Source organism: Lampetra fluviatilis, chromosome 17 (assembly GCF_964198595.1).
Source record: "Lampetra fluviatilis chromosome 17, kcLamFluv1.1, whole genome shotgun sequence".
Lineage (NCBI taxonomy): Eukaryota > Metazoa > Chordata > Hyperoartia > Petromyzontiformes > Petromyzontidae > Lampetra > Lampetra fluviatilis.
Window position 1 is genome coordinate 13963325 of NC_136291.1, and position 16280 is coordinate 13979604.

General features: G+C 56.1%; 2 protein-coding genes across 2 annotated transcripts in view; one reads left to right on the forward strand and one right to left on the reverse strand.

Moving 5' to 3' along the window:
- Positions 1 to 1425, reverse strand: part of NBN (nibrin) — a 42354-nt gene extending 40929 nt beyond the window's left edge. The window contains exons 1-2 of the mRNA XM_078864216.1: positions 1324 to 1425; positions 237 to 370 (exon numbers count right to left, since the gene is read on the reverse strand). Coding sequence (XP_078720342.1) covers positions 237 to 370; positions 1324 to 1357 — 168 coding nt within the window. The 5' untranslated portion in view covers positions 1358 to 1425. The remainder of the gene's footprint in view (positions 1 to 236; positions 371 to 1323) is intronic.
- A 199-nt stretch (positions 1426 to 1624) lies between these two features.
- Positions 1625 to 16280, forward strand: part of LOC144936966 (uncharacterized) — a 33430-nt gene continuing 18774 nt past the window's right edge. Inside the window, exons 1-3 of the mRNA XM_078864223.1 lie at positions 1625 to 1662; positions 11577 to 11707; positions 13549 to 13644. Coding sequence (XP_078720349.1) covers positions 11656 to 11707; positions 13549 to 13644 — 148 coding nt within the window. The 5' untranslated portion in view covers positions 1625 to 1662; positions 11577 to 11655. The remainder of the gene's footprint in view (positions 1663 to 11576; positions 11708 to 13548; positions 13645 to 16280) is intronic.

Consider the following 16280-nt stretch of genomic DNA (forward strand, 5'->3'; position numbering starts at 1 on the left):
TAGCAAACCGTGCTAATCGGAGATGCGGCAATCTAATTGGTATTGGCCAAACATCCCAAAGCTGACAAATTCCTTGCACATTACTCTATTGGGATTACACACAGCAGCGGCAATATCTTCCCCCTGCTGTGAAAACTTCAAAGTACCCTCCTAAGGAAAGAGTTTTGAAGCTCGGTGAAGGCGTCCCTGGGTAGGCAAGCGTTGCTGTAATGAAGTAAAGTGAATGTGTGTTGTACCAGGCTGGGCTCGGCGTGCGAGACCGTGAGAACTGCGTGCACGCGGCTAATAGACTGGTCGTGGCCGATGAGGATGCCACAGTCCTTCCTCCCCACCACGTGGCGTTCGCCCACCAGCAGCTGGTGCTCGCTGCCTGCAGGAACACACGCAATAGCACTCCAGCGCTGCCGTACGACACGAGTGAGCGCGGGATCTACGGATGAAATGCGCCTTACAAATGTAAGCTGGGAGGGCATAACTGTGGCCGAGAAGATCCGGAGCTTTGTATGAAACGAGAGGCCAGGTAGCTTCTTCCCCACATCGTTACGCAGCCACTGCACCACCGCTCTCCACAACACACTACACATACACGCAGCGCGCTAACCACTGCACCACCGCTCCCTAAACACACTACACATACACTGTACACACACAGGCAGGCCGCTAACCACTGCAACACCGTTCCCTACACACACACTACATATACACTGTACACACACACGCAGCGCGCTAACCACTGCACCACCGCTCCCCACACACTACACATACACTGTACACACACACGCAGTGCGCTAACCACTGTACCACCGCTCCCTACACACACACTACACATACACTGTACACACACACGCAGCGCGCTAACCACTGCACCACCGCTCCCTACACACACACTACACATACACTGTACACACACACGCAGCGCGCTAACCACTGCACCACCGCTCCCCACACACTACACATACACTGTACACACACACGCAGTGCGCTAACCACTGTACCACCGCTCCCTACACACACACTACACATACACTGTACACACACACAGCGCGCTAACCACTGCACCACCGCTCCCTACACACACACTACAAACAGAAGAGGCTCCCGCACACTGGAGCCGCGGACACAGACAAGATACACACAGACAGGAGACACAGAGACAGGAGACACAGAGACAGGAGACACAGAGACAGGAGACACAGAGACAGGAGACACAGAGACAGGAGACACAGAGACAGGAGACACAGAGACAGGAGACACAGAGACAGGAGACACAGAGACAGGAGACACAGAGCCAGACACACAGATAAGAGACACGGAGACACGGACCTTGCGCAGTCTCCGCGGGCTCGAGTCTCCACATCTCCGCGCGCTGTCCCGGTGTGACCTCACCGCGGCGCAATAGAAATGGCTCGAGTGACTAATGACGCCATTTCACGATTGAGCGTGATCGAGAGTGACGTAATTTGGAGATGAGGCATGACGTCATTCCGAGATGGGGCATGATGTTCTCAGAGATGGGGCATGACGTCAATCCGAGATGGAGCATGACCTCATCCGAGATGGAGCATGATGTCATCCGAGATGGAGCATGACGTTTTTGCTGATTTGCTCGTTGCGCGATCACGTGCTTTGCTCAGACCGCGGGAAACGCGAGGAGCGGAACAGGTGAGAGACGTGGGTACTGAGACACCGAGCCAGAGAACACTTAGATACCGAGGCAGGAGCACACTTAGACACTGAGACACCGAGACATAGAACACTTAGACACCGAGGCAGGAGCACACTTAGACACTGAGACACCGAGACAGAGAACACTTAGACACTGAGATACCGAGACAGAGAACACTTAGACACCGAGGCAGGAGCACACTTAGACACTGAGACACCGAGACAGAGAACACTTAGACACCGAGGCAGGAGCACACTTAGACACTAAGGCAGTAGGACACTTGAGTCAGTAGGACACTTGAGACAGTAAGACACTGGGACATTTGAGACACTGGGACATTAGGAAACTGTGACAGTAGTACACTGGGTCACTCAGACAGTGGGACACTGAGAAACTGGGACACTAAAGACTGACTGGGATACTCGGACACGGAGACACTGGGACACGGAGACACTGGGAGACGGCTACACCGTTCTACTGGGACACTGAGAGACTGAGACACTGCGACACGGGGAAACTGATACAAGTCCCAACCCCCCTCGTGATGCTGTGAGCGCTGCTGCTCCCCGTCTCCTCCCCTCCTTCCTCTCTCCCTTCCTCCCTGTGAGGCATCGCTCGAGGCTGGCTCTCGGCCACCTGGGGTTAGCCACGCACACTCCCCGCGTACACTCCCCGCATACACTCCCACAAATATTCGGAGAAGACTCCTTGCCCGTGCGGACCCATCCATGCACGCCGCCGCCCCCACTCGGGCGCGCCGCCACCGGCACCACCACAACAACCACCACAACCACCACAACCACAATAACAACCACCACCACAATAACCACCACCATCACAATAACCACCACAATAACCACCACAACAACCACCACAACCACCACTACACGTACCCACATTACGTCCACACACCACGTACCCCACGCCACGTTCACACACGACGCACCCACACATCACGTCCACACACCACGCACCCAAACCACGTACCCACACACCACGTACCCACACACCACGTACCCACACCACGCCCACACACCACGTACCCACACCACGTCCACACCACGTCCCCACACCACGTCCACACCACGTACCCCACACCACGTACCCCACACCACGCATCCACACCACGCACCCACACCACGCACCCACACACCACGTCCACACACCGTACCCACACACCACGTACCCACACACCACGTACTCACACACCACGTACCCACACCACGTACCCCACGCCACGTCCACACACGACGCACCCACACACCACATCCCCACACCACGTCCACACACCACGTACCCCACGCCACGTCCACACACCACGTACCCACACACCACGTCCACACGCCACGTACCCCACGCCACGTCCACACACCACGTACCCACACACCACGCACCCAAACCACGTACCCACACCACGTACCCACACCACGTCCACACACCACGTACCCACACACCACGTACTCACACACCACGTACCCACACCACGTCCACACACCACGTACCCCACGCCACGTCCACACACGACGCACCCACACACCACGTCCACACACCACGCACCCAAACCACGTACCCACACACCACGTCCACACACCACGTCCACACACCACGTACCCACACACCACGTACCCACACACCACGTACCCACACCACGCCCACACACCACGTACCCACACACCACGTCCACACACCACGTACCCCACACCACGTACCCCACACCACGCATCCACACCACGCACCCACACCACACACCCACACACCACGTCCACACACCACGTACTCACACACCACGTACCCACACCACGTCCACACACCACGTACCCCACGCCACGTCCACACACGACGCACCCACACACCACGTCCCCACACCACGTCCACACACCACGTCCACACCCCACGTACCCCACGCCACGTCCACACACCACGTACCCACACACCACGTCCACACGCCACGTACCCCACGCCACGTCCACACACCACGCACCCAAACCACGTACTCACACACCACGTACCCACACCACGCCCACACACCACGTACCCACACCACGTCCACACACCACATACCCCACACCACGTGCATCCACACCACGCACCCACACCACGCACCCACACACCACGTCCACACACCACGTACCCACACACCACGTACCCCACACCACGCATCCACACCACGCATCCACACCACGCACCCACACCACGCACCCACACCACACACCCACACACTACGTCTACACACCACGTACCCACACACCACGTCCACACACCACGTACCCCACGCCACGTCCACACACCACGTACCCACACACCACGTCCACACACCACGTCCACACACCACGCACCCAAACCACGTACCCACACACCACGTCCACACACCACGTACTCACACACCACGTACCCACACCACGCCCACACACCACGTACCCACACCACGTCCACACACCACGTACCCCACATCACGTACCCCACACCACGCATCCACACCACGCATCCACACCACGCACCCACACACCACGTCCACACACCACGTACCCACACACCACGCACCCACACCACGCACCCACACACCACGTCCACACACCACGTACTCACACACCACGTACCCACACCACGTCCACACACCACGTACCCCACGCCACGTCCACACACGACGCACCCACACACCACGTCCACACCCCACGTACCCCACACCACGTACCCCACACCACGCACCCACACCACGCACCCACACCACGCACCCACACACCACGCCCACACACCACGTACCCACACACCACGCACCCACACCACGCACCCACACACCACGTCCACACACCACGTACTCACACACCACGTACCCACACCACGTCCACACACCACGTACCCCACGCCACGTCCACACACGACGCACCCACACACCACGTCCCCACACCACGTCCACACACCACGTCCACACCCCACGTACCCCACGCCACGTCCACACACCACGTACCCACACACCACGTCCACACGCCACGTACCCCACGCCACGTCCACACACCACGCACCCAAACCACGTACCCAAACCACGTACCCACACCACGTACCCACACACCACGTCCACACACCACGTCCCCCACACCACGCACCCACACCACGCACCCAAACCACGCACCCAAACCACGTACCCACACACCACGTCCACACACCACGTACCCACACACCACGTACCCACACCACGTCCCCACACCACGTCCACACACGTACCCACACCACGTACCCACACCACGTACCCACACCACGTCCACACACCACGTACCCACACCACGTCCACACACCACGTACCCACACCACGTCCACACACCACGTACCCCACGCCACGTCCACACACCACGTACCCACACACCACGTCCACACACCACGTCCACACACCACGCACCCAAACCACGTACCCACACACCACGTCCACACACCACGTACTCACACACCACGTACCCACACCACGCCCACACACCACGTACCCACACCACGTCCACACACCACATACCCCACACCACGTGCATCCACACCACGCACCCACACCACGCACCCACACACCACGTCCACACACCACGTACCCACACACCACGTACCCCACACCACGCATCCACACCACACACCACGCACCCACACCACACACCCACACACTACGTCTACACACCACGTACCCACACACCACGTACTCACACACCACGTACCCACACCACGTCCACACACCACGTACCCCACGCCACGTCCACACACCACGTACCCACACACCACGTCCACACGCCACGTACCCCACGCCACGTCCACACACGACGCACCCACACACCACGTCCCCACACCACGTCCACACACCACGTCCACACACCACGTACCCCACGCCATGTCCACACACCACGTACCCACACACCACGTCCACACGCCACGTACCCCACGCCACGTACCCCACGCCACGTCCACACACGACGCACCCACACCACGTCCACACACCACGTACACACACCACGTACCCCACGCCACGTCCACACACCACGTACCCACACACCACGTCCACACGCCACGTACCCCACGCCACGTCTACACACCACGTACCCACACACCACGCACCCAAACACCACGCACCCAAACCACGTACCCACACACCACGTTCACACACCACGTCCACACACCACGTCCACACACCACGTACCCACACCACGTCCACACACCACGTACCCCACGCCACGTCCACACACCACGTACCCACACACCACGTCCACACACCACGTCCACACACCACGCACCCAAACCACGTACCCACACACCACGTCCACACACCACGTACTCACACACCACGTACCCACACCACGCCCACACACCACGTACCCACACCACGTCCACACACCACATACCCCACACCACGTGCATCCACACCACGCACCCACACCACGCACCCACACACCACGTCCACACACCACGTACCCACACACCACGTACCCCACACCACGCATCCACACCACGCACCCACACCACGCACCCACACCACACACCCACACACTACGTCTACACACCACGTACCCACACACCACGTACTCACACACCACGTACCCACACCACGTCCACACACCACGTACCCCACGCCACGTCCACACACGACGCACCCACACACCACGTCCCCACACCACGTCCACACACCACGTCCACACACCACGTACCCCACGCCACGTCCACACACCACGTACCCACACACCACGTCCACACGCCACGTACCCCACGCCACGTCCACACACGACGCACCCACACACCACGTCCCCACACCACGTCCACACACCACGTCCACACACCACGTACCCCACGCCATGTCCACACACCACGTACCCACACACCACGTCCACACGCCACGTACCCCACGCCACGTCCACACACGACGCACCCACACCACGTCCACACACCACGTACACACACCACGTACCCCACGCCACGTCCACACACCACGTACCCACACACCACGTCCACACGCCACGTACCCCACGCCACGTCTACACACCACGTACCCACACACCACGCACCCAAACACCACGCACCCAAACCACGTACCCACACACCACGTTCACACACCACGTCCACACACCACGTCCACACACCACGTCCCCCACACCACGCACTCACACCACGTACCCACACACCATTTCCATACACCACGTCCACACACCACGTACCCACACACCACGTACCCACACACCACGTACCCACACACCACGTACCCACACCACGTCCACACACCACGTACCCCACACCACGTCCACACACCACGTCCCCCACACCACGTACCCACACCTCCACGTCCACACACCACGCACCCAAACCATGTACCCACACACCACGTCCACACACCACGTACCCACACACCACGTACCCACACACCACGTACCCACACACCACGTACCCACACCACGCCCACACACCACGTACCCACACCACGTCCACACACCACGCACCCCACACCACGTACCCCACACCACGCATCCACACCACGCACCCACACCACGCACCCACACCACGCACCCACACCACGCACCCACACCACGCACCCACACACCACGTCCACACACCACGTACTCACACACCACGTACCCACACCACGTCCACACACCACGTACCCCACGCCACGTCCACACACGACGCACCCACACACCACGTCCCCACACCACGTCCACACACCACGTCCACACCCCACGTACCCCACGCCACGTCCACACACCACGTACCCACACACCACGTCCACACGCCACGTACCCCACGCCACGTCCACACACCACGCACCCAAACCACGTACCCACACACCACGTCCACACACCACGTAACCACACACCACGTACCCACACACCACGTACCCACACCACGTCCCCACACCACGTCCACACACGTACCCACACCACGTACCCACACCACGTACCCACACCACGTCCACACACCACGTACCCACACCACGTCCACACACCACGTACCCCACGCCACGTCCACACACCACGTACCCACACACCACGTCCACACACCACGTCCACACACCACGTCCACACACCACGCACCCAAACCACGTACCCACACACCACGTCCACACACCACGTACCCACACACCACGTACCCACACCACGCCCACACACCACGTACCCACACCACGTCCACACACCACGTACCCCACACCACGTACCCCACACCACGCATCCACACCACGCATCCACACCACGCACCCACACCACGCACCCACACACCACGTCCACACACCACGTACTCACACACCACGTACCCACACCACGCCCACACACCACGTACCCACACCACGTCCACACACCACGTACCCCACACCACGTACCCCACACCACGCATCCACACCACGCACCCACACCACGCACCCACACACCACGTCCACACACCACGTACCCACACACCACGCACCCACACCACGCACCCACACACCACGTCCACACACCACGTACTCACACACCACGTATCCACACCACGTCCACACACCACGTACCCCACGCCACGTCCACACACGACGCACCCACACACCACGTCTCCACACCACGTCCACACACCACGTCCACACCCCACGTACCCCACACCACGTACCCCACACCACGCATCCACACCACGCACCCACACCACGCACCCACACACCACGTCCACACACCACGTACCCACACACCACGCACCCACACCACGCACCCACACACCACGTCCACACACCACGTACTCACACACCACGTACCCACACCACGTCCACACACCACGTACCCCACGCCACGTCCACACACGACGCACCCACACACCACGTCCCCACACCACGTCCACACACCACGTCCACACCCCACGTACCCCACGCCACGTCCACACACCACGTACCCACACACCACGTCCACACGCCACGTACCCCACGCCACGTCCACACACCACGCACCCAAACCACGTACCCACACCACGTACCCACACACCACGTCCACACACCACGTCCACACACCACGTCCCCCACACCACGCACCCACACCACGCACCCAAACCACGTACCCACACACCACGTCCACACACCACGTACCCACACACCACGTACCCACACCACGTCCCCACACCACGTCCACACACGTACCCACACCACGTACCCACACCACGTACCCACACCACGTCCACACACCACGTACCCACACCACGTCCACACACCACGTACCCATACCACGTCCACACGCCACGTACCCCACGCCACGTCCACACACCACGTACCCCACGCCACGTCCACACACGACGCACCCACACACCACGTCCCCACACCACGTCCACACACCACGTCCACACCCCACGTACCCCACGCCACGTCCACACACCACGTACCCACACACCACGTCCACACGCCACGTACCCCACGCCACGTCCACACACCACGCACCCAAACCACGTACCCACACCACGTACCCACACACCACGTACCCACACACCACGTCCACACACCACGTCCACACACCACGCCCACACACCACGTACCCACACCACGTCCACACACCACGTACCCCACACCACGTACCCCACACCACGTACCCCACACCACGCATCCACACCACGCACCCACACCACGCACCCACACCACGCACCCACACACCACGTCCACACACCACGTACCCACACACCACGTACCCCACACCACGCATCCACACCACGCACCCACACCACGCACCCACACCACACACCCACACACTACGTCTACACACCACGTACCCATACACCACGTACCCACACACCACGTACTCACACACCACGTACCCACACCACGTCCACACACCACGTACCCCACGCCACGTCCACACACGACGCACCCACACACCACGTCCCCACACCACGTCCACACACCACGTCCACACGCCACGTACCCCACGCCACGTCCACACACCACGTACCCACACACCACGTCCACACGCCACGTACCCCATGCCACGTCCACACACGACGCACCCACACACCACGTCCCCACACCACGTCCACACACCACGTACCCCACGCCATGTCCACACACCACGTACCCACACACCACGTCCACACGCCACGTACCCCATGCCACGTCCACACACGACGCACCCACACCACATCCACACACCACGTCCACACACCACGTACCCCACGCCACGTCCACACACCACGTACCCACGCACCACGTCCACACGCCACGTACCCCACGCCACGTCCACACACCACGTACCCACACACCACGCACCCAAACACCACGCACCCAAACCACGTACCCAAACACCACGTCCACACACCACGTCCACACACCACGTCCACACACCACGTCCACACACCACGTCCACACACCACGCACCCACACCACGTACCCACACACCATTTCCACACACCACGTCCACACACCACGTACCCACACACCACGTACCCACACCACGTCCACACACCACGTACCCCACACCACGTCCACACACCACGTCCCCCACACCACGTACCCACACCTCCACGTCCACACACCACGCACCCAAACCATGTACCCACACACCACGTCCACACACCACGTACCCACACACCACGTACCCACACACCACGTACCCACACCACGCCCACACACCACGTACCCACACCACGTCCACACACCACGTACCCCACACCACGTACCGCACACCACGCATCCACACCACGCACCCACACCACGCACCCACACCACGCACCCACACCACGCACCCACACACCACGTCCACACACCACGTACTCACACACCACGTACCCACACCACGTCCACACACCACGTACCCCACGCCACGTCCACACACGACGCACCCACACACCACGTCCCCACACCACGTCCACACACCACGTCCACACCCCACGTACCCCACGCCACGTCCACACACCACGTACCCACACACCACGTCCACACGCCACGTACCCCACGCCACGTCCACACACCACGCACCCAAACCACGTTCCCACACCACGTACCCACACACCACGTCCACACACCACGTCCACACACCACGTCCCCCACACCACGCACCCACACCACGCACCCAAACCACGTACCCACACACCACGTCCACACACCACGTACCCACACACCACGTACTCACACCACGTCCCCACACCACGTCCACACACGTACCCACACCACGTACCCACACCACGTCCACACACCACATACCCCACGCCACGTCCACACACCATGCACCCACACACCACGTCCACACACCACGCACCCAAACCACGTACCCACACACCACGTCCACACACCACGTCCACACACCACATACCCACACACCACGTACCCACACACCACGTACCCACACCACGCCCACACACCACGTACCCACACCACGTCCACACACCACGTACCCCACACCACGTACCCCACACCACGCATCCCACACCATGCATCCACACCACGCACCCACACCACGCACCCACACCACGTCCACACACCACGTCCACACACCACGTCCACACACCACGTACCCACACACCACGTACCCACACACCACGTACCCACACCACGCTCACACACCACGTACCCACACCACGTCCACACACCACACATCCCACACCACGTCCGCACACCACGTACCCCACGCCACGTACCCACACCACGTCCACACACCACGTCCACACACCACATCCACCTCTCTCCACCCTCACAGAAATCACACGGCGCTGTTATTGTACACTCGAGGTTTATTCCCGGCGCGACTGTAAGTAAATATTACGTGACCCAGAGCCGACATCCGTAGGGTAAAACTAACCTGCCCCACGACGGTCTGGACCCAACCCACCTCGCCTATGTAGAATGAATCTCCCGAGGAGTCCTCACGCTATTCTCCACTAAGCCCTCTGTACGTACCCACGATTGTCCGTGTTGAGAGTTGGGGAGACAAGGGTGTTGTAGGTCCCTCCCTGCTTGTTGTCCCAGCTTCGCTCGGAGCGTCACTCGGAGTGTCGTGAAGGCGGACCGCGTGGCTCGCTGACTTGAGAAGAACACGAACTCGAGGATGACGGAGAGGAGGAGGTTGTTTGAAGTCTTCCAGACAAGCCTCCCTCAAGGTGAGTGGTGCATTCATTGTTGAAATATCTGCAGGCAAGTTTCATACTTTTGTACTCATATACTTAAGCTATTTAACTTATTTATTTCGCCGATATGCTTAGCTTTCCTATATACTGTACTTTCATAATACAGGTGTTTTTTTGGGTTAGATCGCGTAAATATGAACGTGTCGTTAAACCCGCCAATACCCGACAGCCAATTAGTAAGGTTTGTCACGTAAACAGAACATGCCAATTCATTACTAGTACAGCACTTTTGTACTCATATGCTTGTGTGTTGGAGAGCACATCGACAACATTTACACTCTTGAGTACGACGTTTCGCCAGTAATTACAACCGGCATCATCAGGCGGCAGCCAGATTTGTGGAGAAATCCTCCTGTTTTGTTCCTTAAATAGAGGGATAGATGTGGTGACGTGAATTGTGAGTCCTTGTGTGAAATGGGCGGGGATTAATGAATGTATAAAAATTACAATGGGTACACAGCACGAGACTAAAAGAACACCACAGGAATATGAAAAACGACATTTATATTTACGCGAAGTAACCCAACAAACCTGTTATGGATGATATTGATTGCCAAAACCTACGTGTTAAACACATTGCACTTCGATTGTTTTTTGTATTGTTTGTTGTAACTTTCTGACTCGCCCACAATTGGACGTTTGTGAAAAAAAAGCTTCATAGCTCATCGGATAAATATAGATTCTGATTCTGAACTCGCCCTGCCTGTGAGGCTGGTGGTGAGGTAGTCTTGACGATATACTAATGTCACGGACAGAGCCAGGGCTGCATTATCCAAAAGGCCACATTCGGCACTGGGCCTATGGCCTACAAAAACTAGAAGGGCCTTTGATAAAAATATGACCATGGTTTTTGCTTGTATTATGAATAAAAATGGAACCAAGATATCTTCTTGAATAAATGTATTTATATAGCAAGGATAGGCACAGTGTTTATACAAAGAGGCAGAGTCATGTTGGTCGGTTTTTTTCATAAGGTGTGATAAATCAACACTGAAAATGAACTTTTCGAGATTTTTTCATTGCCCAATAAGCAAATGGTGTTTTGTGCACAATCTCATTTTTAATAGAGAGTCGTGCAAGGGAAGACAGGGCGGCATTATTGTTGTCCTATTGTTGATTGGAGACAGTTTTTTTGATATCAGCTTTAGCTTCGAAAAAAAACGCCCCCTTTCACAATTTGTTCCCAAGGTGGCAAGATGCATCTATTAGAGCAATGCAAACATTCGGAAAGCTGCTGATCAGCTTGTCAGATATTTGGGATTGGAACATATCTGCCACTGTTTTCTGCTCTGCATACAAATGCAGGAACAACAGGAATTCATCGGTGAATGATTTTTCAAGATCTGCTGGATAAGCTTAAACGAAATTAAAGCAACGTGGCTGTTGTCCTGTCAGAACATTGAGAGTTTGTTATCGATGACAGTGAACGGTATCCTTTTAAATTTGCATCATCCGATATGATAATCTGGGTCAAAAATTGTTGAAGACATTTTCGCTGATTAGGCTTACCTTGTTTTTTTGCTTAATTTTTTTAATTTAATCTGCTTATCTCCGGCATATGGCGCGTTCCCATCGAATTAGGGCACAGACTAAATTATTAACGTATGAGCAATAACGATGTCTGTCCAGTGGCTGGACGCAGTACCGCGTAAAACAAGCAGAGTGACAGCAGCGGTGGTAGTGACATGGGCAGCAGCACCAACTGTAGGAAGTTATCACTGAAGGCCTATGAAACAGAAGTGCCTAGGGCCTGCAAGAACCTTCATCCGGCCCTGGACAGAACGATTGTGTGTTTGTGCTCTTCTCACTTGCAGACCTGGGGCCCCGAAGTGTGAGCTGGTTCCATGAGCTGAGCGCGGCTTCCACGGTGCAAGGGGAGGAGGAGGAAGAGCAGGAGCAGAGCTCGCTTGGTGAGGATGCAGCCGGCTGCACGCCTCCACCACAGGGACATGCACAGCAATGTTAGCAGCATCAATTAACGATCACCTTTACCATTGACATGACAGGTTAGCACTCGTGCATCACAGGAAGGAGTGCCCTGGGTTTGATTCCCCAACTTGGGGCGCTTTTCTGCATTCAGTTTGTATGTTCTCTCTCTCCTGTTTTTTCCCGGGTTTCTCCGATATCGTCCCATAGTTAAAAAAACCCCTCTAATGTAACCACTATTGACCAGAAATCCCAATACTAAATAAGTTAATAAAAATCTGCTACTTACTCATTTGGGATAACACACAACAGCAACATCGCCGCCGACTGTGAGAACTGGGCAAGACCCTCCTGAAAAAGTGTCCTGAGACTCCGTGAAGCTTTCCTGGGTAAACAAACAGAATAATAAAAATGCTAATACAATTCATGGTGATAGCAGTGGTGACTTACAATGTTGTCTTCGTTACTAAAACATTATAGGCCGTATGGTTATATAAGCTGCAGTAATTAACGTGTGGCATTACTTGCCATATGAAATGGACCTTCTGGCGGAATAAGGAGTTCTACTTGGCAGTTTTCCCCTTGTACTCGGGCAATGGGACAGGCTGAAAACTAAATGCCTCTAGCATATTAATATTTCGGTTTCCCCATGTAACCCGATGGGCATTCATTTCTAAATGTCCACCTATGGACATTCCGTTTTTCAGTGTTAGCCAATAGGCATTCTGTTTTCCCCATGTCACCCTCTTGGCATTTATTTCTGAATATTAACATGAACAATCATCCGGAAAATTGCCCCCCTTGACGTTTCCTTCTGTGGAAGCCCAATGCACTATGACCCCACTCCCAAGATACAGTGAGGGAAAAAAGTATTTGATCCCCTGCTGATATTGTACGTTTGCCCACTGAGTCGGCAGCAAGGTACATCGTTGATATCTTGGTTGATGGTTAGTTTGTCATTGGCGAGAAAAAAATATAAACTCCCTTGCAGTGTCTGTGTGGATATTTGGTGGCAGAATATTCACCAGAACAGAGAGCCAGAGGATTGGTGTCAGTTTCAGTGTTCCAGTTATGATGCGCATTGCATCATTTAATTGTGCATCTGGCAGTTTTTTGTTGGATCTCCCGGACCAGGCTGGGCCACTGTGACTCTGCCACTGAGTTGATCAGTGAGAGGGCGGCGGTTCGCAGCGCATCAGCTGAGGTGCCCCAGGTTGTTCCTCAACATTGTTGTAGCAGGACGATTCTTAATTTGGTCTTTTCAGAGATGTTTTACGTGGAGCTTGAGGTCAGGCTTCTATCTATGATAGCCCTGAGATAAGTGAGGGAAAAAATATTTGATCCCCTGCTGATTTTGTACGTTTGCCCACTGACAAAGAAATGATGAGTCTATAATTTTAATGGTAGGTTTATTTGAACAGTGAGAGACAGAATAACAACAAAAAAATCCAGAAAAACGCATGTCAAAAATGTTATAAATTGACTTGCGTTTTAATGAGGGAAATAAGTATTTGACCCCCTCTCAATCAGAAAGATTTCTGGCTCCCAGGTGTCTTTTATACAGGTAACGAGCTGAGATTAGGAGCACACTCTTAAAGGGAGTGCTCCTAATCTCAGCTTGTTACCTGTATAAAAGACACCTGTTCACAGAAGCAATCAATCAATACGATTCCAAACTCTCCACCATGGCCAAGACCAAAGAGCTCTCCAAGGATGTCAGGGACAAGATTATAGACCTACACAAGGCTGGAATGGGCTACAAGACCATCGCCAAGCAGCTTGGTGAGAAGGTGACAACAGTTGGTGCGATTATTCGCAAATCGAAGAAACACAAAATAACTGTCAATCTCCCTCGGCCTGGGGCTCCATGCAAGATCTCACCTCGTGGAGTTGCAATGATCATGAGAACGGTGAGGAATCAGCCCAGAACTACACGGGAGGATCTTGTCAATGATTTCAAGGCAGCTGGGACCATAGTCACCAAGAAAACAGTTGGTAACACACTACACCGTGAAGGACTGAAATACTGCAGCGCCCGCAAGGTCCCCCTGCTCAAGAAAGCACATATACATGCCCATCTGAAGTTTGCCAATGAACATCTGAATGATTCAGAGGACAAGTAGATGAAAGTGTTGTGGTCAGATGAGACCAAAATGGAGCTCTTTGTTATAAACTCAACTTGCCGTGTTTGGAGGAGGAGGAATGCTGCCTATGACCCCAAGAACACCATCCCCACCATCAAACATGGAGGTGGAAACATTATGCTTTGGGGGTGTTTTTCTGCTAAGGGGACAGGGCAACTTCACCGCATCAAAGGGACGATGGACGGGGCCATGTACCGTCAAATCTTGGGTGAGAACCTCCTTCCCTCAGCCAGGGCATTGAAAATGGGTCGTGGATGGGTATTCCAGCATGACAATGACCCAAAACACACGGCCAAGGCAACAAAGGAGTGGCTCAAGAAGAAGCACATTAAGGTCCTGGAGTGGCCTAGCCAGTCTCCAGACCTTAATCCCATAGAACATATGTGGAGGGAGCTGAAGGTTCGAGTTGCCAAACGTCAGCCTCGAAACCTTAATGACTTGGAGAAGATCTGCAAAGAGGAGTGGGACAAACTCCC